General features: G+C 52.1%; 2 protein-coding genes and 1 long non-coding RNA gene across 6 annotated transcripts in view; 2 read left to right on the forward strand and 1 right to left on the reverse strand.

The window, feature by feature from the left end:
- Nucleotides 1-11,301, reverse strand: zbtb48 (zinc finger and BTB domain containing 48). Of its 2 annotated transcripts, none has more exons than XM_088617259.1 (11): nucleotides 11,154-11,301; nucleotides 9,487-10,248; nucleotides 8,287-8,582; nucleotides 7,392-7,503; nucleotides 6,955-7,047; nucleotides 6,542-6,628; nucleotides 5,458-5,612; nucleotides 4,728-4,864; nucleotides 3,523-3,687; nucleotides 2,629-2,717; nucleotides 1-1,662 (listed from the first exon to the last, which is right to left on the reverse strand). In XM_088617259.1, exons 2-11 carry the CDS (start codon nucleotides 10,231-10,233, stop codon nucleotides 1,267-1,269), a joined length of 2,277 nt encoding a protein of 758 aa, XP_088473385.1. In that variant the 5' UTR covers nucleotides 10,234-10,248; nucleotides 11,154-11,301; the 3' UTR covers nucleotides 1-1,266. The 2 variants fall into 2 exon arrangements, with proteins under 2 accessions (XP_088473385.1, XP_088473386.1); XM_088617260.1 differs by having other exon boundaries at nucleotides 1,519-1,756.
- Nucleotides 300-6,361, forward strand: LOC148642000 (uncharacterized). The gene is made up of 2 exons (XR_015929631.1): nucleotides 300-396; nucleotides 5,382-6,361. It is a non-coding gene; the product is annotated as an uncharacterized LOC148642000 (long non-coding RNA).
- nol9 (nucleolar protein 9) overlaps nucleotides 10,212-24,281 on the forward strand; it is an 18,812-nt gene continuing 4,742 nt past the window's right edge. Inside the window, exons 1-12 of one of the 3 annotated variants that reach the window (XM_088617262.1) lie at nucleotides 10,212-10,332; nucleotides 11,283-11,447; nucleotides 12,672-12,743; nucleotides 14,835-15,441; nucleotides 15,895-16,114; nucleotides 17,812-17,942; nucleotides 19,472-19,610; nucleotides 20,335-20,431; nucleotides 21,104-21,201; nucleotides 21,689-21,850; nucleotides 22,566-22,830; nucleotides 23,703-23,814. In XM_088617262.1, coding sequence (XP_088473388.1) covers nucleotides 14,899-15,441; nucleotides 15,895-16,114; nucleotides 17,812-17,942; nucleotides 19,472-19,610; nucleotides 20,335-20,431; nucleotides 21,104-21,201; nucleotides 21,689-21,850; nucleotides 22,566-22,830; nucleotides 23,703-23,814 — 1,767 coding nt within the window. In that variant the 5' untranslated portion in view covers nucleotides 10,212-10,332; nucleotides 11,283-11,447; nucleotides 12,672-12,743; nucleotides 14,835-14,898. Of the gene's footprint in view, nucleotides 10,333-11,282; nucleotides 11,448-11,498; nucleotides 12,744-12,965; nucleotides 13,127-14,834; nucleotides 15,442-15,894; nucleotides 16,115-17,811; nucleotides 17,943-19,471; nucleotides 19,611-20,334; nucleotides 20,432-21,103; nucleotides 21,202-21,688; nucleotides 21,851-22,565; nucleotides 22,831-23,702; nucleotides 23,815-24,281 lie in introns of those variants that run through there. The other 2 variants (XM_088617263.1, XM_088617261.1) reach the window with 2 other exon arrangements.

Genomic DNA, 24,281 nt, shown 5'->3' on the forward strand with positions numbered 1-24,281 from the left:
TTTTGTTATTGGCAGCTTTATTCATAAAAAAAAAACGAAGAACTCTGAACTGGATCATGTAAAACAAATGAGGAATTATTTTACAAGTAAGCAAAGGCTATATTGTTCATATATATCCATTTCTATACAACTGAACTTCAATTCTCCGTGAACGAAGAACTAAACCATTTTACATGCAACATTTATCCATCAGCCTCTTCGGTGTTCTGTTATACTGGAGAGTGGGGGACACTGCAGAACAGCTATGTGTCAAGATGACTATTCACCCATCTGTCCACTATATAACTGCTTTATCCAATACAGGGTCCCGGAGGAGCGGGAGTCTGTCCCGCCAAGCAACGGACACAAGGCAGGATACTCCCTGGATGGGGCGCCAGTCCGTCACAGGCCAGCAAGGTGACCATTTGGTTATAACACTTAAAAGCTCTTATTGATTAGACTTCATTGAGGATTTAAGACTCTGTAGTTTAACTTTTTAAGCTAGTTACCCCATGGCTGTTATAAATGCTCCAATAACTTGAGTTATTTAGGAAGCACTGACACAGTGGAGTAGTGGTTAGGACTCTGGAGAGCAGCGGCTTCAGAGACTGTGACTCCAAGCTCCAGGACAATGGGATTTTATTCTCATCATGAGTTTGTTCTGAAACAATTTGGTAAAACATTAGCATAAAAAAAATAACCTTGTGAGCGTTTTATCTCTGGTTAAGTGTTGTCCAGTCTCCCCAACGTTTGAACGAGCAAAACGAGGCTTGTGGCGAGGTCAGCGAACGCTGCGGTATCCAGCATAAAAAAGCAGCCTTGTGCACAAAAACCTCTGCCAGGGCAATAAACTCGTGAAGGAGCAGGCAAAGTGATCCCGGCTTTGGATCAAAAACATTACGTGTGACTTACTCCAAACTTGTGTATGTCCCTTTCTGGGGACCACTGCGTAACACTATTCAATCAGGGCGTCCCCCCGCCTTCACAGGCCAGCTCGGATTCAGACAACCCCGACAATGTTCCTCCACACTCGTCTTCTTGCACGTGTTTCAGTCCAGTAAGAGGGGAGCTGCTTCTGCCCAAGCCCAGGGGAATGTGTTTGTAGGAAGCCCCAGGAAGGCAGGCAGGCAGCGCGCAGGCTGAGAAAGGTCCTGGCCGCTGGGTCTCGGCTCTTACTCCAGCAGGGCCGGGCGGGGGGAGTGGGCCACAGCCAGCCCGTGAGGCAGGGGAAAGGGAGTGTTGCCCCCCTGGCCAGGTCTGGCCCTGCCCGCCCCCGGCACCTCCAGCTCACGCCTTTTCCACGGCCACTTCCTCCACCAGCTCCTCGCTCACGGCGGCGGCCGCGTGCAGCGGGTACGTGCCCGTCACCAGCAGCGTGTGCTCGATCACGTCGGCCACGGTGAACCCCCGCCCTTCCTCCTCCTCCTCCTCCTCCCCCCCCGGCGCCGTCCCGGCGGGGGGCCCCGCCGGCCCCCCCGTCGACACCACCTCCTCCACCACGATGGTGGCCGCGGGCTGGATCATCACGCTGATGATGTCGCCGGGCTGCGGGCCCTCCCCCTCGGGGGGCGGCGCCGAGGTCGCCGCCTTCTCGTCCTCCACCACCAGGTTGCGCAGCTTCCTCTGCCGCGGGCTGTAGTTCTCCACGCGGTTGTGGATCTGGGAGTGGCGCCGCAGGTGGGCCTGGAACGACAAGACGGGCCTTTCCGCTGTGTCCGATGTCGCTAGTATGTCCTAATCTTTGTCACGGGCTTAGTGAGGATTCTCACATGTACTGCTGTGAAGTGGATAAGACTAAAATAACAGAAACATATTCACAGACTTCATGACACAGCCCAGGCTTGGAGTCTAGTCCTGCTCCCAGCAAACTGAGCAACTCATCTCTCGTGTATTGTAATACTGCCTTTTGCCTGCTCCGGTGCCGACCCCTCTGGCCCGGGCTGGACCTGCTCCAGTGCCGCCCCTGTGCCCCCTCTGCCCCGGGCTGGACCTGCTCCAGTGCCGCCCCTGTGCCCCCTCTGCCCCGGGCTGGACCTGCTCCAGTGCCGCCCCGTGCCCCCTCTGCCCCAGGCTGGACCTGCTGCAGTGCCGGCCCTGTGCCCCCTCTGCCCCAGGCTGGACCTGCTGCAGTGCCGGCCCCGTGCCCCCTCTGCCCCGGGCTGGACCTGCTGCAGTGCCGGCCCTGTGCCCCCTCTGCCCCGGGCTGGACCTGCTGCAGTGCTGCCCCTGTGCCCCCTCTGCCCCGGGCTGGACCTGCTGCAGTGCCGACCCCGTGCCCCTTCTGCCCCGGGCTGGACCTGCTGCAGTGCCGGCCCTGTGCCCCCTCTGGCCCGGGCTGGACCTGCTCCAGTGCCGCCCCTGTGCCCCCTCTGCCCCGGGCTGGACCTGCTCCAGTGCCGCCCCTGTGCCCCCTCTGCCCCGGGCTGGACCTGCTGCAGTGCCGACCCCGTGCCCCTTCTGCCCCGGGCTGGACCTGCTGCAGTGCCGGCCCTGTGCCCCCTCTGCCCCGGGCTGGACCTGCTGCAGTGCTGCCCCTGTGCCCCCTCTGCCCCGGGCTGGACCTGCTGCGGTGCCGCCCCTGTGCCCCCTCTGCCCCGGGCTGGACCTGCTGCAGTGCCGACCCCGTGCCCCTTCTGCCCCGGGCTCTACCTGTCTGGTGAACTTGTAGCCACACTCGGAGCACTCAAACTTCCTCATGCCCTTGTGTCGTCTCACGTGGACCCGCAGCTGCTCGATGGCTGGTGGCAGAAGACAGACAATGGAGGAAGGATGAAAAAACAGGAGTGATTTTCTCATGATCACCCTCATGAGCTCCCATCACCTGTTAATTAGCCATGTTATAGTTCCACTACAGCTCTTCCTCAGAGTGCCGTTGGAAGTGGAAGTCATGGTGAAGCAGCGCCCCTACTACTGTTACCTGTGAAACTCTTAACAGGGTTACAGAGTAATAGTGAAGTCACTGCACGCTTCACAAGTCACAGGAGGTGGAGCTCTACTGAAAACTAAGACCAAGCAGGCTGCAGCTCGGGGGAGCTGTGTCACAGTCCAGTTAGTGACGTGACCAAGAGGACAGGAGGCCTCAGCCTGCACTCTGACAGAGCTCAATGGTGACCTGGTGGCAATGTGGCAACTGTACTGGAGCACTAAGGCTGCCGTCGCATCATCCAGGTGGGGCTGCACACTGGTGGTGGTGGAGGGGATCCCCATTACCTGTAAAGCACTTTGAGTGGAGTGTCCAGAAAAGCGCTATAGAAGTGTGAGGATTATCAGAAGTAGTATTAAAGGAAGGTGAGCTAACAACAGGGACAGAGCGCCCAGGGTGAGCCTGCCAGACTGCACTTGTCTCAAGTTGACATGTGAAATTGGCCACAGTGCTGGGAGAACAGAGCTTCCACAAGCTTTTCATATATCACTCAGAACCTAGAACAGATTAACTGGACCTGCTTCCTCCCATCCTCTTCAGCTGACTATATTATGATGATGATGAAGGGGGTGACAGGTACGCAGTCCCACAGTCCCCTCCAGCTGCTCTGCACTGCGTACCCTTGAAGGTCTTGCTGCAGATGTGGCAGTAATGCGGCCGGCCCTCCTGGTGTTTGCTGGCCACGTGCCTCAGCAGGGGCCCCTTCTCCGTGAAGCGCTGGTCGCAGAACTCGCAGCGGAACGGCCGCTCGCCCGTGTGCGTGCGGTGGTGCTTGTCCAGGCTGGCTGCAACGCACAAAGCACACGCACAGGTAACGCCACCAGAGGAGCAGTGTGCCACAGAAAGCAGCCGGCAGATCCCAGGTTTACTGTTTTTTTCTTACTATATATTGTTTTTACTGATAACATGCTTTGAAAAAAGCATTAGTCTGATTAGACAGCAGCGTGCCACAGTGTGGAGGGCACTGGGCTGAGTGTGCCAGTGTGTGCTGTGGGCACTGGGCTGAGTGTGCCAGTGTGTGCTGTGGGCACTGGGCTGAGCGTGCCACAGTGTGGAGGGCACTGGGCTGAGCGTGCCAGTGTGTGCTGTGGGCACTGGGCTGAGTGTGCCAGTGTGTGCTGTGGGCACTGGGCTGAGTGTGCTCTGGGCACTGGGCTGAGCGTGCAAATGTGTGTGCTGTGGGCACTGGGCTGAGCGTGCAAATGTGTGTGCTGTGGGCACTGGGCTGAGTGTGCTCTGGGCACTGGGCTGAGCGTACAAATGTGTGTGCTGTGGGCACTGGGCTGAGCGTGCCAGAGTGTGCTCTGGGCACTGGGCTGAGCGTGCAAATGTGTGTGCTCTGGGCACTGGGCTGAGCGTGCAAATGTGTGTGCTTTGGGCACTGGGCTGAGCGTGCCACAGTGTGGAGGGCACTGGGCTGAGCGTGCCAGTGTGTGCTGTGGGCACTGGGCTGAGTGTGCCACAGTGTGGAGGGCACTGGGCTGAGCGTGCCAGTGTGTGCTGTGGGCACTGGGCTGAGCGTGCCAGTGTGTGCTGTGGGCACTGGGCTGAGTGTGCCAGTGTGTGCTGTGGGCACTGGGCTGAGTGTGCCAGTGTGTGCTGTGGGCACTGGGCTGAGCGTGCCAGTGTGTGCTCTGGGCACTGGGCTGAGCGTGCCACAGTGGGGAGGGCACTGGGCTGAGCGTGCCAGTGTGTGCTGTGGGCACTGGGCTGAGCGTGCCAGTGTGTGCTCTGGGCACTGGGCTGAGCGTGCCAGTGTGTGCTCTGGGCACTGGGCTGAGCGTGCCACAGTGCAGGTGGGTCTGTTCTGCTCCGGCGGAGTTACCCTGTGTGCGGAAGGTCTTTCCACAGAGGTGACACTGGAACGGCTTCTCTCCAGTGTGTGTGCGAAGGTGCATGTTGAGGTTGGCTTTCTGAGTGAAGGCGTGGCTGCAAAACTCACACACAAACGGCCGCTCGTTCCTGTCAAACCACATCACAGCACAACAGAGATGTCACTTCGATATCAGCAGGCCAGTCTAAGTACTCTGTCAAAAACATGCATATGACCAGTTACACACGAAAGCACAATGCAGTTCATTAACCCATCAGCCATCAGATTTAGTATTGCATTATTTTTCTTTCCATACCTTGCAAATTTGATATAAAACACACTAAAAAGTTGACTCACTGGTTCAACCTTCATACTAGTACAAGAGATGAGTAAAAGAAAGGGGCCAAATAAAAGACATGCTTTTGGTGTATTTTGTTTACTTAGCTGATTAATTAGCTAAGCAATCCTACAATGCCACAGATATTCATTGAAAAAGAGTTGAGCTTCAGCCATGAAACTGTGACTTGTTCCACATTCCTATACTCAAATAATCCCCTCTTAGTGTCCAATTATGACCTGTAGTTTTGCTAAAGCAGTCCACTTGGCTGACCTTATATAAATCTTGAAAATCTGGATAGAATATTCTCTCAATCTCCTTTGATCTAGGCTGTAGGAAAGTGTGCAAAGCCATGCTTGTTCCCGAGGCCCTCCTGCACTGCCCCCTGCTGGGCGGGGAGCCCACCTGTGGATAGCCTTGATGTGCATCTGCAGGCCGTTCCGACTGGACGCGCGGTGGCCACACTCTTCGCACACGAACAGCTTCTCCCCGCGGTGCTTGGAGGCCTCGTGGAGACGCAGCTCAGTGCGGGACAGGAAGCACTTGGGGCAGAGCGAGCACTGCGGGGGGCGGGAGACACCCCGAGTCAGAGAACAGACCCGTCCCCAGCGCGAGAGAGATGGAAATCCAATTGCTTCAACTTTTTAAAGTGCAAAAGTGCAAAAGAGTTTGAATTGCACACAGAATGGGACGATGTCAATACAGGAACAACCCCAGTTATACACACAGGAAAGTGTTTTTCTAGAAAGGAACCTTTCCAGAAGAGCAACCAAGTAACTGATATAATTCTAGAGCTCACCCTTCTTTAGTTGTGATACATAAGGGATGTTTGCCTGAAAGGTAATATTTAAAAAAAGCAAACTAAGAAGGTGTTGCAAAGATGAATACCAGAAGAACTCAGTCTTAGCATTAAAGGGTTTGCAATGGACAATGAAACATGACTCCTTTAATCACAGCATCCAAAAGCGGTTAAAAAGCTTTTAAGCACCTGTCTTTTACGCACTCCTACAATTTTTAAGATTTTTTTTCTTCGGTTTTAAGACGTAGAAACGGGTCGCCAGTTAAGGACCACGCTTCACAAAAGTGCTACCCTGTATGAGCCGAGTGCCTTTTGTGTGTCAAGTGTTCCTAGTCATGAGCTGAGGAAGAGGGCGACCGAGGAAGAACTCTTAGCAAATAGATCAACTCCAAAACAGCACAGCAGAACAAGCACAAGACACAGGGTATGAGGTTTTTTCCCAATACGTACGGTATTTTAGATTGGGATTTGTGTTCCCCTAGCCCCCTCAGTAAAATATTATTTTTCTACCATTGGATAAGAGCTTTCTTGGCTGTTCAGTTATCTTACCGGGGTGTGCTCACGGCGCTACTGCGCTGCTGTGTGTAATAAAAGTGAAAGCTTCACGACGGGGTTTGGTGCTGTGCGTGGAAACTTCGGGCGAAAGCCTCATCCGTCTCCGCAGCGGTTATAAGGGGGGGGGGTGCTCACCGCATGGGGTTTGGGGGCTCCGTGCACCTTGATCAGGTGATTCTTCAGGTCCTTCTTCTGCATGAACTGCTCTGGACAGGATGTACACTGGCAACAGACACAAAAGGAGACGGGGGTGAGCCACAGGGGTGACAAAGAAACAATCACACACTTTTATACTCCTTTTACAGTGCAGTACAAGAGGCACCTTGCAGTCATGGCTTTAGAATCCATCCCGCTGCTAGAGAAATACTGTATATTCTTGGTGTAGATTCCTGCTTGTAAAAACGGCTTTCAAAGCAGGTATTAACCACTCAAGCCCTATAGGACAAAACGTCTGGGCATCATCTTGCTGTTGTGGTTTCCCCGGCTTGAATCAAAATCATAGCTTTCTAAGGCGGCCCCCCCTGCCAGCCCGCTGGGTCCGCGGGTACCTTGTTGGGCATCTCTCCGGTGTGGCTGACCATGTGCATCCGGAGTTCCAGCCGGCGCCGGAACGTCATCGGACACAGGGAGCAGGAGAACACCTGGCAAGCAGACACACGGGTCACAGACCGGAAAAACAACCCGCTGCTGTCGGGGGGGCTGGCCTCTCGGGCAGTATCACGAAACCCCAGCGCACACCAGGGCCTTCGGACTCCAGGAGCAGGGAATCATCGATTTGGCAAAACTGCACTGCAAGCAGTTCAAGCCCTGACACGTTCCGAGACCCCCCTGCCCCCCATCAGTGGGAGAGCTTGTTTTCAACTTGTTTTCTACGCAGAAAAGCACAGAATCTTTGCTGTGAGAGCTGACGTCTTGGCCCCCAGGCCCCGCTGCCGGATCGGGTGGGGTGGGGAGGTGTGCGGAAGAGGTCAGAGGTCGGACTCACCACCTCCGCTCTGCTCATGCAGTTCCTGGCTTCGTGCTCCAGGAGGTTCTCCTTCCTGTAGTAACACTTCCCGCACTTGGCACACTCGAACGGCTTCTCCCCTGTGTGGCGCCTGCGATGGAGACAGTACTACCTGAGCACCAGTGCCCCTACACACAGCTAGGCCTTCCCGCAGCTGGGCCTGAAAACTATGCAGCGCGGAGCAGAGAAGTGTGTAACAGCCATGGGGAACACAGTCTTGCAGACAGCAGTGGTGTGCAATGAACCACCTGAAGACAGGTGCCCATGTAGGAACTGGGCAAGTCCAGGAGTTGCTGTTCTGCAGCACACCTGTAGATCTCCGCTGGCGGTGCACCACGCAGAACCAGTGGTGGCACAGCCCAGGCTGGAGCCAGTGGTATCTGGACTAGAGGGCTCCACTGGCATACCAAGATAGTGCTCCATACTGGATAAACCACTCCTCAGCGCCTTACATAACAGCCATCTATCCATTTTCAAACTGCGTTACCCAAGTCAGGGCTGCAGGGGAGCCGAAGCCTATCCTAGCAAACAACAGGTGAGAGGCAGGATACAGTTTGGACAGGATGCCAGTCCATTGCGGGGCCACACACACTCACACCAGGGCCAATTTTCCTAGAAGCCAATTAACTCACCAGCATGTCTTTTTGGACTGTGATAGGAAACCCACACAAACCCCATGGAGAACATGCAGACTCCACACAGACGGCACCCCTGAAGTTGAACCCAGGGCCCCAGAAGCTGCAGTGCTACCCACTGCGCCACCATGCTGCCCGCTCCGCTAAAACTAGAAACATATATTGCTTTTTTTTTGTCCCGCTGCTACTGTTAGTGTAAGAACTTCGCCCTCGCCCTGCAGCAGACACGGGGCCCTTACCGATTGTGCACCTTGAGGTAGTACTTGCTGAGAAAGGTCTTGTGGCAGGTGGGGCACTGGACGGAGCCCCTCTTGGCGTCGGCCCCCGCCCCCTCGCCGTTCTCCTTGTTGACCGCCCCCCCTCGCCCGCGGCCCCTGCGCTTGGCCCGGGGCCCTGCTGCGCCGGCGGTGGGGGTGGCGGTGGTAGGGAGGTAGTCTTCGTCGGTGTCCTCCTGGCCCCCGCCCTCGCCCTCCCCCTCCTCCTCCTCCTCCTCTTCCTCGTCTTCCTCGCGGGCGGGCTCCGGCGGCTTCCCCTCCTGCAGCCGCGAGAGGAAACTCGGTCAAGCACCCCGCCACGAGACCGGCTGGGGAAAGAGCCGCTTCTCGGCTGTTCATCTGCATGAACCGGGGGAAGAAAAGACAACGTAGCCACAATCTATGAATTGGCTACATTACTCTGCTCTCCTCCCCACTGAGAGCTGGTGTGTGGGGAGCGTTCTGGCGCACTATGGCTGCCGTCGCATCATCCAGGTGGGGCTGCACACTGGTGGTAGTGGAGGGGATCCCCATTACCTGTAAAGCGCTTTGAGTGGAGTGTCCAGAAAAGAGCTATAGAAGTGTAAGCAATTATTATTAATTATTATTAACTAAAAGCTCAGGTTCATGTTCGAGTGAGCGCAGGAATTCTTGGACTTCCGGCAGGGAGCTGCGTCCGGTTCATTCCACGCCGGAAAGAGCCTAATTCAGAAATGTCGCGTCTCCTTTCTTTTCAGCACGGAACCTCTTGGATTAACAGAACAAAAACATACTTCAGTTGTAGGACTTAATTTTTTTACAGACAATATCGAACTTCAACACCCCACCCTTTTCAATTCAAGCACTCCCTGCCCCTGGGCTCGGGCCCGGCCTGATTAGAGATCACTTTATTGGCCCTATACACTTTATTGCATTAGGAATGTGTCTTTTCACATACCCCAGCTTGCTCTCCATGAGACACACAGACAGGGAGAGAAGCTGGGGGTCAGAGCGCAGGGTCGGCCATTTATACGGCGCCCCTGGAGCAGCTGGGGTGAAGGGCCTCGCTCAGGGGCCCAACAGAGTAGGATTCCTCTACCGGCCACCTTCCAGCCACAGAGCGACCACACCACCCAGGCCTGATGCCCCCCTCCTGTACACCCCCTGGTGGCTACGCGGCAAACCCCCCGGTTTCGACCCTGGTACCTCTGTGCCCTTCGCGGAGGGGCTGCTGCTCCGCGCGCCTGTGTCCGGCCCGCGCCGCCCCTCTCCCTGCGCCGCCGGCGGCTCCGCTCGGCGGGGGGCCGGCGGGGGGGGGGGAGGGGCAGGAGGAGGAGGGGGGCTGTCCCTCAGCAGGCGGCTGGGGCCCTTGACCCTGCGGCCCGAGCGGGTCGTGGTGGTTGCGGGGGCCGGAGGCCGCGGGCCGCTGTTGGCGGCCTTGCATTTGGGTCTGGGCGCCGGCCGGGGCCTGGGCTGCATCCCCTGCGTCTCGGCCTGGCCCGGGCCCCCTTGTGCCTCGGGGTCCCCCCTGGGAGACTCCTGGCTGTCGCCGTCCCTGGCCAGCGACTTCTCTAGCGGGCTGGCCGGGCGCTGGTCACCCTGGCTGAACTCCTGGCAAAGGTCTAGGGCGTGGGGCACCGACAGGCTGAGAGCAGCTTGCCGCACTTTGTCCAAGGTGCCAGCGTTGAGCTTCATCTCCCCGGTGTAGATGAAGTCCAGGAGCAGCCCCAGGCCCTCGGAGGGGCACTCCTCTGGCAGGGAGACCTCCACCAAGGGGGTGGCAGAGTAGGAGTCACGGAAGAGCTGGCTGAAGCAGGCCAGCACGCTGCGGTGGGCCCGGAACACCTCTCCATCCACCGCGCTCAGCGTGGCGTCGCAGAAGCTACCCAGCGCCCTCTGCTGGTTCAGGGAGGACAACACCAGCTGGGCATGTCTGTGTTCCAGCGCTGCCATCTTCCGCCGCAGAGCCTTTTAAGCACAGAGCAGACACGGACGGCCTGTCAACAGCTTCAAACCCCGTGGAATTGCCTAATCTTACCTGCGTAACTAACGGTATACATGTGATTGGCGTAAATGATGGAATGACAGCCTAGCCTTACACATGGGTGCATGAACAACGCCTTCTTGTTAAATGTATTCAGCTGGGCATGGATGAGGAGACTTCTCTCATTTCTAAGGCTCCAGAAACACGATAGGAATTTGTTATCGTTAGGCCATGTTAAGGTCGCAGTACTGGAACAGGTTTTCGGGGGGGAAATATTGTGTGACAATAAAAACTGTAAAACGCACTCGCTTAGGTCACCTCTGGTGCCTGGGTTTCTGACCCAGTACGTGTTCTAGGTCTTTTTGAATCACTGTATACCGTTCATGAACCTGTGGTGAAGAGATTTCAACATCGTCAACAAACCCTTTTAATTAGTTTAATTCGATTTGTTTAAAAACATCGAAACGCCCCTGTCCATTATGAGACGCATGGGGCTGGGAAAGTTTGCGTTTCTTTTTACTGTACAGCTACAGGGGGTACTGCATTTGACAAGTAAGGGACAGGGCGGATCAAAGTACTGTTCTCCAAAACGTTAGACAAAGTACATTAAAGTAACACATTGTACCCCTACTGCACCGGGGTAGGCGTCAGCAGCGTTTTAATATTTCTGACGAGCGGAGCAAGACGTTGGTGATTTATCTCCTCTGAAAGTCCCAATGCTGTAATACGCAAAACCATGACAGCATGACTCACTTTTTCGGTTTCCTTCTTAGCAGAATGAGTACCAACTCACCCTTAGCTCAACGTTTACGACGGAAGGCATGTTTTTAAAGACGGTCCCTAACGTGCCATTGGTACGACAGAAACCGCCGACGAAAGTGCTTCTTACCTTATTTGAGGATGGAGGGGAAGTACTTTGTTTCAGGCTGAGAGAATGGGATCAGGCTCATGCTATTTCGAATGGTACTTTTAGGGGAAAAAACAAATGGGCTCGAAATACTTTTTTTCTACCTTACAGGAGGCCATGTTGGAGAAGAGACCGGATATGACGTACTAGCGTGGCTAAAACTTCACCAGGAAGATTGTCAATTGCAGTGTGGGGCGCAGTTTCTCTTCATGTCTATTTTATACAGAAAACCAGTTTTCGAAACGGAATCTGATATATATGTGAAGGTTTATATGGGTAAGGGTTGTTTTTTTTTAACTGGCCAGCCTTGGGAATTCTCAGAGACTATCTAGAGGGAGCACAGACATAATAATAATTGCTTACACTTATATAGCGCTTTTCTGGACACTCAAAGTGCTTAACAGGTAATGGGGATCCCCTCCACCACCACCAGTGTGTAGCCCCAGCTGGATGATGCGATGGCAGCCATAGTGCACAAGTGCGCTCCCCACACACCTGCTAACATTGGGGAGGAGAACAGAGTGATGAAGCCAGTTCAGAGATGGGGATTATTAAGAGGCCATGATTGGTAGAGGCCAGGGGGAAATTTGGACAGGATGTCGGGGTTACACCCCTAATCTTTTCAAGAAACGCCCTGGGATTTTTAGAGAGTCAGGACCTCAGTTTTACACCCCCATCTGAAGGACGGCGTCTTTTTACAGCGTAGTGTCCCCGTCACTATACTGGGGCATTAGGACCCACATAGACCGCAGGGGCAGCGCCCCCTGCTGGCCCCACTAACACACTAGCTTTCCCTCAACTTTAAGAAAAACGTGTCATTACTTCAACTTTAGTGGTGTGTAAAAATCGTCAGATGGCCACTGGACCAGAAGGGAAACGGTGTGCTTTGCTCCTCTGGGCGTGACCTCGGCTTGTAGTTTGCAAACTGGTTTAATGAAAGCAGTCTGGTGTGAGGAAGTGCAGCAGTGACTCAGGTGGAAAAGTGAGGAGCTGCTTCCTCACTAGAACTAAGGGGGAGCTGTGGGAAGGCTGTAGTGTGCCACCCCACAGTGTAATTCAGCCAGGGAGATGGGGGTTCACACCATAGAATGACCGAATGGGATGTTATGCTCCAGAAGGAAGGGCGCCACCTACTGGTCCAACAGTAGGTCTGAGGACCTCCACATTAAGCTACAGTGTGGTAAATATGAGCTGTATGAAAAACAGGAGCAGGCTTCACCCAACAAACCGCAATATATTTCTGTAATAGTTCAAACAATGGTGTGTATGTATTTGGAGTTCACTATACTTTAGTGTAATTTTCCAACGGGGCGAAAAACTATTAGGACTGAAGGAGTTTATTTTATCTTACCCATGTGTTACACTGGCAATTGATTGACACAGGTTGTCCTGTGCGCAAATAAGAAAGCCACAATTTTAAAAGAATCTCATTAATTCAAATGATCAGATCAATAAAGTACTGTGTTCTCTCAACACTGTCGTTTACATATTCCGAAAAAGGAAGCGCTGTACTATATCCTAACCAACAGAGGGCACCAACGCAGAAACGAAGGCCGGAAAAACTTCGGGAAGGTTTGTAGCTGTCCATCATTTTATAGCTTATGTTTTCTCAAGGAGGAAAATGTATTTATATGCTTAATACAACAATTTCGCTGTCCATTTAAATTTAATTTAATTTATTTTCCAGGACTATTTTAATTTTCATGTATGTGAATATGAAAACTGTTCTTAGACGATTGAAGTCTCAAATATGCCTATTCCCGATGCAATTAATTGTGAAAGTGTAACTCCTGGAATGACTTGGTTGGCCAAGGAAGCTTGTTGCTGTGGCGGCTGTTGTTACACATGGAGACGTGCGGCTTTTATTTTGCGGCTGTAGGCTACAAAAATACGACGACTAAAAGCTGTTAAGTGGTGGATAAGCGCGAATAACTCTTTTTGTGGGGTTTACACAGGTACGTTTTACCATACGTATTATTTGTGTGGGTGGAGATGGGCTAAGAGGCAATACAGATGGGAGTGAACGGTAATTCATATTCCAGAGGGGTTTTGTATGCTGATGAACGTCGCTGGAAATAAAGACAAAATCAGACATATAACAATATTATGTTACCAGCGATTATTTAAGCGAGATTATTTGTGATATTCTGTGCAGTGTGAATGGTTCTATTTAGAAATCGCTATGTAGTCGTGGTGGGCATAAGCATAGGTGAGCCAACGCGTACATATTGAATCACATGTTGTACAGCGGCTTTTACAAACAGCAGTGTTTAAGTGTAGACACAGGTTCGGTAGCGTCCTGTTTATTCCTCGTCTAAATCCTCTGAGCCTTTCCGACAAAAGACTTACCATAGCCTCTGCATGAATAATGCGAGATTTTGAAATCGATCATACAGTTATCACGTTCCTCCAGTTTATTTTCCTTCAAGGGAATTTATCTGCTCCAGTGGTCTTCAGTGGCATCAAGAATCCAGAAATTAAATCCAAATGCATAACATGCGCAAGGACCTTTATATTAACTTCAACGAATTATGCAGCTTTTTTAGTTTGTTTTTGGTAATTATTGTTTTTTTTAGCTTCTTGCAAAAACAAAAGACGTTTGAAGTATTAGTGACAGCCAGACCGTAGCATTTAAACACATATTTAACAGTTAGCTATCACATTCCTTAAGGCATACAAAAAAGACCAGATTTCATTGACTTCAGATTAGGAGACAAATGAAAGGAAGCATTTGGACCATTGATTTTGTTTCTATACAGTCTTAATTTTGGTTCTGTACAAGCCCGTAATTAGAGTAAGCAATTAAAACGTCCTCTCCAGTTCCCCAGCCACACCCTGGGACAAAATGCAGACACCACACAAACAGGGACAGGAGCTGGAATCAAACAGGAACCCTTGAACTGTCCAGGCGGGTTAACTGACTTCTGGGAAAATTGCACACGCAAAAGGTGTGTGTGTTTGTGTGCGCCCTGGGTTCAGTCCCTGGGGTGCTGTCTGCGTGGAGTTTGTATGTTCTCCCCGTGTTTGAGTGGGTTTCCTCCAGGTGCTCCAGTGTCCTCCCACAGTCCAAAGACACGCTAGGCAGGTTTATTGGCTTCAGGGAAAGCTGGCCCTGGTGTGAGCATGAGCATGGCTGGGTGTGCCCTGTGATAGATTGGCGCCCCCCCCAGGATGTACCCCGACTTGCACCCCTTTGCTTGCTGGGGTAGGCTCCAGCTCCCCCAGTGATCCTGTATTGGATAGAGAGGTTAGAGAACGGATGGACAGATACTTCGGTGAGGGGAACCACACTTCCGCCTTCCCGGTACAACATGTTCGGTACAGCTGTTTCGGATGACGTGCCAGTCGCCGTGGGTGCAAGGCAGGATAGCCCCTGAAGCTGATTAACCTACTCCTGTGTCTTTGGACTGTGGGTGGAAACCTAATGCAAGCACAAGAAAACCTACAAACTCCACTCAGATAGCACCCCAAGAACTGAACCTAAGGTTCCAGCGCTGTGAGGCACCAAAGCTAACCACTGGCCATTGTGCCACAGGCTGTATAATCCATTAAAAAAAAAAAAGAATCACTTTGGCTCACTACAAACAGGTGCTGTTGTCTTTTAAGTAAGTTAATGACTACTTCATGCATATGCTGATGGAGAACTCTCTTTTGTCTGTGCAGGTGTTGGCCTGAATGCTTTGCCCCACATGAGGGAAGCATTGTTTTAGAAAAAAGCTGGTCAAAAATGAAGGTACCCGTCTCCGTTAGTAAAGTCAAGGGCCGGTCTTCCGGGGATCATGGGAACAAAAGCAAGAAGAAAAAGAAGAAGTTACAGCGCCCCCTGCTGGAGGCCTCCGGCATGAGCCCTAACACAGCGCTGGGTCTGCAGTACACTCAGCTGGCCAGCAGGGGGCAGGCGAACCTCAAGAGACTGCAGCACAATGCCAGGCCGGTGCACGCAAGCGGCGAGGCGGGCTGTCCGGCGGGGCAGGCTAAGGCCCGGGCCGGGGAAAAGGCCGACGCGCGCGCCAACGGAGGCTCTGGCGCGAGGGCGCTCTCCGTCTCCGCGGCCCGGCCGGAGGGCGAGATGAACCCGGAGGAGCTGGATTCCTGGTGCTCGTTCGCCAGGTCGGTGCTGGAGAACGGCACGGCGGGGTCGGACCCGGAGCGCGGCGCCGGGGACCGCGGCGGCCTGGAGCCCGGCGCCGCCGCCGCCGGCCCTGCGCCCCACCGGGCTGCCTGGGACCCGGTCAGAAACAGGACCGTGCTGGCCATGCTGCCGGGCGAGGTGGGCGTGTCACTCTGACTCCTCTTCACCCTCCCCCTGTGCCCTTTCCTTCTGCTCCTGACAGCTTTCTGACTAGATCAATTGTCTCGGCTCTTTCCCTTTCGCTGTAATGGTTTTTTTTGTGCACACTTACCCCCCCAAAAAACACACAGTGGAAACGAGCTCACAAGCTCAATCCATTTAACAGGCTACTTCGTTTTATCCAGCAACAGTTCTGTGAATTTTCGGGCTGGAACGGGGTGTGTTCTTGTAGACCGACGTGTAAAGCTAACATATGTTCCGTCGCTCGTTGGTCTCCGGTAGGTTTCTTAGTGCTGAGCTGTGTAGCTGGTGAATCCTGGGATAGGTAAGACCGCTGCGGAGTAGGCTGCTGGGAGTTTTTCCGTGCAGCTCCAGGGCCAGGCTCCTGCCCTGCCTGACCGCGAGACGCTCAAGCCTGCCTCTCTCTCCCAGAGCCTGGTGTTCCGCGGGAAGTGCCAGCTGACCTGCCTCTACGGGAGGGTGGAGGTGCTGGGCTTCACGGTGGAGGAAGGGCAGCAGCCCTACCCCCTCCTGTCGCTGCCCACGCACTGCCCGCTGTCGCTCGCCGCCCTGGGCCACGCCGGCGCCGACAAGACCCGCAAGGAGCGCCGCCAGGGGGCCAGGGCCGTCGTCCGCAAGCACCTGCCCGCAGGTGAGCCCGGAGAGCGGAAGATCCGCCCGCCCGCTTTCCGAACGCTTCTTCCGATTCAGGGTCGCGGAGGGAACCGGAGCCTATCCTGGCAAGCAGTGGGCGCAAGGGAGGGTACCCCCTGGACAGGACGCCAGTCCGTTGCGGGGCACACGCAGACACAAACGCACGCACACACACTCGCACCGGGTCCGGTTTTCCCAGCCGCCCGTTAACCTCCCAGCGTATCTCTGGTCTGTGGGAGGACACTTGAGCACGCGGGGGAAGCCTATTTGAACACTTGGAGAACACGCAAACTCCACACAGAAGGTAGCCCAGATTGGTAATCGAACCCAGGGCCCCAGTGCTGCCAGACAGCAGTGCTAACCTCTGCACCATCAGATAAGATTAGATTAGATCTTCAGGGGTGGAAAATCATTTTCCAGAATTTATGAATCCAAAACAATCTTCACTTTAATGATAATAGTACCTTTCTATTGGTGCTTACTTCTTTTTGGTTTGGAAGCAAGGGATACAGATAGAGTGAGCTGGCATGGCAGCTAGCGCTGCTGTCGCACTGCTCCTCGGGTCTGGGTTTGGTTTCGGATTAGGGTGCTGTATTTATGGATCTTGCACGATCTCTTTGTGTCCACGTGGGCTTGCTCCAGGCTATGCTGCTCTGGTCTATCCCACCTTTCACGGACATGCTAATTGGCGTCTCTTAATTGTCGCTTTGTGCACGTGAGTGTGCCCTACAGCGGACTGGCACCTGCAATCATGCCACACTCCCTGTGCTTCCAAGCTCTTACCAGGAATTCTGATGATGAACAAATGCGTACACCCATGAAGCAGGGTAGTTTGGCTGCCCGAGCTGCCAGTGTCTTTGCAGAACTGAGGTGAACGCCAGTAATAGGGGGGTTGACTGTACTCGGTGGTCCTGCTCTGCGTCTGAATGGATCGTCAGGAAAGGGGACCATTCAGTGCAATTGAGCACCAAAGCAAGAGCACCAAATCAGTGCTCAGGCACACATGCCACTAGCCGTGCTTTCAAAGCAATGAGTGGTTTTTAATCTTGCAGCGCATAAGCTGGTTTCAAAATGTAGGGTGTATTAGGGCATTTTAGAAGTATTTGACTAATGTGCTTTTTAGATGCGAGATACTGGTGTGACAATGTCTATGGGTCCCTGATGGTTCCTTTTCAGTGAAAATTACTATTAAACTTCTGTCACGCTGGTTTTGCTGGTGGGAGTAGTTGCAGATCCAAAAGCTGTATTCCTAGATTGATAGAGATTGGGATCCCTAGATTGTCCTGTTGTTGTCATGTAATAGGTAATAGGTTCAGGCCACCTGAACTACTTCAACCTATTGTTATCATGTAGATCAATCAGGATAGATTAAGTTTGGTTTGTGCAAAGCCTGACACCATATTCAGACCTCTTTTCTTATGTTAAAATTTGAATACCTTCCCCCCATTTTTGTGAGCTCTCATTCTATGCATGTTCTTTTTTTGAGTGTGACAGTTGGTGAATAAAAGGCTGGTGTATAAGCATTTACATACTGATTGTTTTCCATTCGGCTGGAGTCAAATTTTCCTTGTGCATCATATCAGAGCTGTAACGCGAAGGCAGGTCCAGGCAGAAAACCCAGTGACGTTAATGGCCACAGTGTTTCCCCTCCCAGACGCCAGCTGACTTTGTCATTGTTCCCCCCGACCCCTTCAGAGGTACGGAAGGACCTGCTGAGCGAGATCAGTTCAGACTCCTGCCTGATCCTGCTGGAGCCCCTGGACACACCACTCACCCGCTTCCTGCAGAGCCTCCCTGAGCACCAAGACCTGTTCGGGCTGGGACAGGTGAGCGAGCTCTCTGTTCCCTTCATGACCTGTTCGGACTGGGACAGTTGAGCGAGCTCTCTGTTCCCTTCATGACCTGTTCGGGCTGGGACAGGTGAGCGAGCTCTCTGTTCCCTTCATGACCTGTTCGGACTGGGACAGGTGAGCGAGCTCTCTGTTCCCTTCATGACCTGTTCGGACTGGGACAGGTGAGCGAGCTCTCTGTTCCCTTCATGACCTTTTTCGGGCTGGGACAGGTGAGTGAGCTCTCTGTTCCCTTCATGACCTGTTCGGACTGGGACAGGTGTGTGAGCTCTCTGTTCCCTTCATGACCTGTTCGGACTGGGACAGGTGAGTGAGCTCTCTGTTCCCTTCATGACCTGTTCGGGCTGGGACAGGTGAGTGAGCTCTGTGCCCCCTTCATGACCTGTTCGGACTGGGACAGGTGTGTGAGCTCTCTGTTCCCTTCATGACCTGTTCGGGCTGGGACAGGTGAGTGAGCTCTCTGTTCCCTTCATGACCTGTTCGGGCTGGGACAGGTGAGTGAGCTCTGTGCCCCCTTCATGATCTGTTCGGACTGGGACAGGTGAGCGAGCTCTCTGTTCCCTTCATGATCTGTTCGGACTGGGACAGGTGAGTGAGCTCTCTGTTCCCTTCATGATCTGTTCGGACTGGGACAGGTGAGCGAGCTCTCTGTTCCCTTCATGACCTGTTCGGACTGGGACAGGTGAGCGAGCTCTCTGTTCCCTTCATGACCTGTTCGGGCTGGGACAGGTGAGTGAGCTCTCTGTTCCCTTCATGACCTGTTCGGACTGGGACAGGTGAGTGAGCTCTGTGCCCCCTTCATGACCTGTTCGGGCTGGGACAGGTGAGCGAGCTCTCTGTTCCCTTCATGACCTGTTCGGACTGGGACAGGTGTGTGAGCTCTCTGTTCCCTTCATGACCTGTTCGGACTGGGACAGGTGTGTGAGCTCTCTGTTCCCTTCATGACCTGTTCGGACTGGGACAGGTGAGCGAGCTCTCTGTTCCCTTCATGACCTGTTCGGACTGGGACAGGTGAGTGAGCTCTGTGCCCCCTTCATGACCTGTTCGGGTTGGGACAGGTGTGTGAGCTCTCTGTTCCCTTCATGACCTGTTCGGACTGGGACAGGTGTGTGAGCTCTCTGTTCCCTTCATGACCTGTTCGGACTGGGACAGGTGAGTGAGCTCTCTGTTCCCTTCATGACCTGTTCGGACTGGGACAGGTGAGTGAGGCATGTGCCCCCTTCATGACCTGTTCGGGCTGGGACAGATAAGTGAGGCATGTGCCCCCTTCATGACCTGTTCGGGCTGGGACAGGTGAGTGAGCTCACTCTCCTGTCCTAAAACACCCTATTCTTACTGTGGTCATCCAACAGTCCTGTCCAACAGTGTTTTTTAAAGGATCTCATAATATGCGCTTCAGCACTGAGGTTAAGAGGTTTGTCCTGGATGCAACATTTTGTCTAAATGAGGATCTTCCATTATCTGCCCGGATTGCTCCTAAATTTTAATTTGTGGTTCTTTGACAGAAAGAAAGCAGTGTCCAGTTGGCTGGTTTGGAATGCCCTTTCTCTCCCATCGGAGTATTCCCCCTGAAAGGCAGCAGTGGACAAGTGACATCACAGAGTTATAGCAGTGCCCTCGGTGACCTGGTCAGCGCCTGTCGAGGTATGATGTCATCCACACTGCTGCTCAGTGTGCAGCAGTGAGATCTGTCTCACTGGCTCTTGGGAATAGAATAGCAAGCACAAATAGCTTGTCTGTATTTTTTTTTCTAAATTAAAAGATAGAATTGAACTGAAGTTGTGCAGCTTTAGATAAACACCTTCATCACAGCGAATTGCAGATCAGGCAGTTCACGGTGCAAGAAACAGTCCCTCTGTTAAGTCAGTTGGGGAGGAGTGCTAGTAGGAGATCTGATTAACCCTGTAGTTGTAAGAACCATTGCAAGAATGTCTTGATTCATCTGCACTTTATGGAAAGCAATCAACAAAATTGGTTGACAGAGCAAGAGAGAGAATTAAGTTCAGCCCATACTTCTGTTTTCAGGCTGCATTTTTGTTCTTAAAGTAATTTAAAATGTGTTTTGTTTTTATTTAAACAGTTATTAAAACTTCCATTCGTAGTTCAAATAACTTGCAGATGTAAAACAGATGGACTCTCCTCAGTGGTTCAGTCTTTCCATCCTCTCATTAAACTGTATCTCACTTTCTAAAATACAGTTCTTGTGGATTCCCTGCTTTGTTCAGTTTTAACCCTAGTTCACTCTCCGCCTGTACATTTAACACTAGTCCTGTTAGCTGCAGACTGGCATTCACACATTGCCCTGGGACCAGTCGGCTGGCGCTGCCCTTGGCCTGTACGTTTGATGGCATGCTGCATCTCTCTACAGAGGAATCGGAGGGCTATCCGATCATTCTGGTGTGTGGCTCGAAGAACGTGGGGAAGTCCACATTCAACAGGCACCTCATAAACACCCTGCTTAACCAGTGAGTCTGCGTAGTTTGTCTGTGTGTGTGCGTGTCTGTGCGCGTTCGTGTGAGCCCAGTGTTTTCAAGGCCGCGGCGTCAATCTTTTTGACGAGTTCAACAGTGGGATTGCAAGGGGTTGTACCGATTTTCTAAGCATTCCAGTGACCCTGCATGCCAGAGTCACTACAGCGCTCCACCACCTACCTGCCAGCCAGATCAGAATGTGCGTGGGTCTGTGAATAGGAGGAAGAGTGATTGCTGTAATACATTGTCTGCGCAAATATGAGCACTGTGATACAAAATTGCTTTAGATGGACACCTACAGCTCTATTAGTGCAGAATAATTGTATTGTGCATAGACAGCACTGTGTTCAAAGCACAAAGCAACCTCTTTTAATAGAAAACAGTGTTGTTGAAGTTTAACGCACAGCCTTGATTTACCTGCTGGAGTGTATGGAAGTCTGTCTCGGTGGGGTCTTGTGGCCATTGTTACCCAGGGCGTTTTGGCTTAACCGTGCACAATGAATGCCTCACCGAGACGTCCTCATCAGAGTTAGTAAGGAGCCGGTGGAAAGGCGGCAGACAGCAACATACCGCAAATGTAATACTGACACGTTACATTGTCAGCGTGCCACGTCAGTAGCGGACGGGTCATCTTTTGCCCTCTCCCTCCTCTGTGTGTGCGTGCAGTACTGTCAGTGTGGATTACCTCGAGTGCGATGTGGGCCAGACGGAGTTTACTCCCCCAGGATGCCTGTCTCTGCTCTCCGTCACCGAGCCTCTGCTGGGTGAGTACACACCTCTCGGGTCTGTTTCCAGTTCCAGAGAGACCATCTGTACCAGGGAAGTTTCTGCTCTTCCGTCCTGCGGGCAGTCTCTCCTTTTGTCCTCTGAATGGCCGATCTGTGCACATTTCTCTTCCTTCGCTTGTGTGAAGTTCGTCAGAGCTGGCCATTCCCCTCAAATCATCTTTCCGTCACTATGTGCAGAAGGAGCAACAAGCAAGGCATTGTTGTGCGTAGATGTTAAACCACCAGCGCTGTGAGGTAGCAATGCTGACCACTGCACCACCATGCCACCCACATCGCTGGTGGTTTAAAATGTACCCACAACAATATCCTGAAATAAACCCTGAAATTCTATTATTTTGTCTCATATGTATCTTTTGAGCTGAAATAACGATTTCATTACTGCACAGCAGAAATGGTGAGTTTCACATGACTGTCCCAGTGCTTAACGCTCCTCTCTGCACATCTCGCACTCCCTGGGGTTCAGGCCCGCCCTTCACTCACCAGCGCCCCCCGTCCCGGATGGTGTTTTTCGGAGAGAGCTCGGTCGAGCGCGACCTGGACCGCTACCTGGAGTCCGTGAAGTACCTGTGGCGATTCTGCCGGAGAGAGACGCCCATCGTCATCAACACCATGGGCTGGGTCAAAGGTCGGGGACGCGTCCTCAGCTTTTTTGAAATATCACGACATGGGATTTTTATTTTCTTTTACAATAAGTATGGTAAAATTCAGTTTCCAGGTGAAGAATTCCAAGAGATATTTCTGTCAGTTTCAGACTTTTTCCAGTAGGTGTTGCTTCTCCTCTCGTGACCACCAGTATGGTATCTGGGTACCCAGTGATGTAGCACCATCTGTCAGATGAGACACTAAGCTGAGGTCCTGACTGCATGTGGGTTTTAAAGATCCTATGGCGCTGTTTGTAAGAGTCTGGGTGCTTGTCCCCTGTACACGAACACAATTCCTGTTCAGGGCTGTCCTGTGTGCTCTACGTGAATTTCCTCTGCTCCACACAGGTCAGTTCAGTGAGCTGATGTTGTAGAACATCTCTCATGTGTCCCCCAGGTTGATGCCCAGAATCGGGTCACTTCTCTGTGTACAGTGCTTTTAGCTGAAAGGTGCTGAAGAATTGCTCAGCGATTTTGCTATTATCTTATCTTTTCACCTACCTTTCACCTGTAGGGCATTGCAAAAATGACCACTCGACGGTTTTCACCTCATTGTGGAGCCATTGCTCCTGTCGGACTGCACAGATTAGAGTTGACCAAGGCCGTTCTGAGTGGTGCACATTTGTGAAATAGGATCATGTTCACCTGCAGCCCGTCGTGCACTCGTGTCTGACTTCTGTGTACGTGCTCGTCTTGCAGGGTTTGGCTTCCAGCTCCTGGTGGATCTGATCCGCCTGCTGTCTGTCACTCATGTGGTACAGATCAGCCATGGGGACACGTCCCAGTTCCCCGCCCTCACCCCGGCCTACCTACGTTCTGCCACTGGCTGGCTGACCACGCCTCGGGTTCAGAGGTCGTCCATGCCCACAGAGGGGGAGGAGACGCAGGACTGCATGGCTGCACAGGGCCACACGCTGCTCGGTGTCCAGTCAGAGTTTGAGGGAGCAGGAGAAGCCCTGATCACGTAAGGCTACAACGAATGGGCTTAAAAAAGGAAGGATGCAGTAAGAGCAAAGGACAGACAGCTAGGTTTCTTTTAGTTCAGTTCAGATCTCACCCTGTGACGAAGCATGCTGGTGTAGTTCTGGCAAACAAAATACCGTCATAAAACACCAGCTTGTTAAAAGCTAAACGATTTAGATTAACCAAATCATTTTAACTCATTTACAACCTGAAACATGTGCACAGTTTAATTGAACGGTTTAATTGTTCTTTTAAAACAAATAACACAGCCAATTGCAAGTGTTAAATGACTCTCGCCTCCTTCTTTCGCAAAGGCAAGCATATCTTATATCTCCCACTGTTAATAAAATATATAATTCAAAGAATTCCAACTAACTAGTTTTAGGACTAGTGCAGGAAAAATACACAACTCATAGTCAGCACTGATCACTATAAATGAAGTGAGTCAGGCCAAGAAAATGATTGGCAGGAGTCAGAGTTGTCTTTAAAACTACTTATACAGGTCAGCGTTTTATTATAGTCTTTTGTGCATGGTAAAGTTATAAACATGAAAAGAAACAATCCTTACCTATAGCTATATTAGGTTATGCATGTTTGAGTGTTGCACTGTCACTGGTACATTTTAAAATGTGCACGTCACTTTCTGTAATGAGTGTCGCATATCTGTGCCAATGTATGGAGTGGATAAACATCATAAGATTCCTTGTATATTGCATTTAAGTAATTAGTCACTGTGGATGTCCAACAAATGGTGAAATGCTGGACAATGATGCCCCATGACTAGTTTTTAATGAAACCAGCCTACATGTGCAACAGGCAGTGTGATAGAAGCCTTTCTGTGTCAGTGCATTGAAGGTGTCTGTCTGTGTGCAGGAAATATCACAGCAATGTTCTCCGGGACCTGGCCCTGCTGGGGTATTTCAGCCAGCTCCAGGACCCTGAGCCTGGCCCAGCGCGCTCTCTGAACTGCTTCACCCCTTACCAGGTAAGCTCCCAATCTACCTCCATGTCCCTTCCCCTATACAGGGACGCTTTTGCAAAAGAGACGGTAGATGTAGGAAAATATTTAATTCCACTGTTCCTTTCACGTACAGGGCTCTGTACATCAACTGTTACATGTTAAAGCTGTACTGTCATTCTTAGAGTCAACAGTCTCTAAGAATGACTTTCAAAAACATACAATTTTTGGCCCACACATGCGTGGTGACAAGGTATGGTCTTTCGTATTCTCTGAGCTGTTTATCAGTCTAGTGCCTAGCAATGCCTAGCGCACAGATTCTCCTTTCAAGCTAGCTCTATGCACATGGCAGAATTGTATGAATCTATAAAGGTGAAATCAGAAATTAGCATCTTTTCCTGTCTCCTGTAGTTTGTGATCATTGGAATCACAAGTTTTTAACTTGGAGCACTGAAACAACCCTCATACTTGCACAGCAGTAATCAACAACAGGT

This window comes from Lepisosteus platostomus, chromosome 23 (genome assembly GCF_059453375.1).
Source record: "Lepisosteus platostomus isolate fLepPlt1 chromosome 23, fLepPlt1.hap1, whole genome shotgun sequence".
Classification (NCBI taxonomy): domain Eukaryota; kingdom Metazoa; phylum Chordata; class Actinopteri; order Semionotiformes; family Lepisosteidae; genus Lepisosteus; species Lepisosteus platostomus.

Excerpts from the sequence above, each read along its gene's own strand:
- zbtb48 (XM_088617259.1), bottom strand. The coding sequence starts at position 10,233 with ATGGCAGCGCTGGAACACAGACATGCCCAGCTGGTGTTGTCCTCCCTG. Across the intron at positions 7,504-8,286 it reads TACCTCAAGGTGCACAATCG|GCGCCACACAGGGGAGAAGC; the intron begins GTAAGGGCCCCG and ends TCTCCATCGCAG. Across the intron at positions 6,629-6,954 it reads CCGGAGAGATGCCCAACAAG|TGTACATCCTGTCCAGAGCA; the intron begins GTACCCGCGGAC and ends GTCTGTTGCCAG.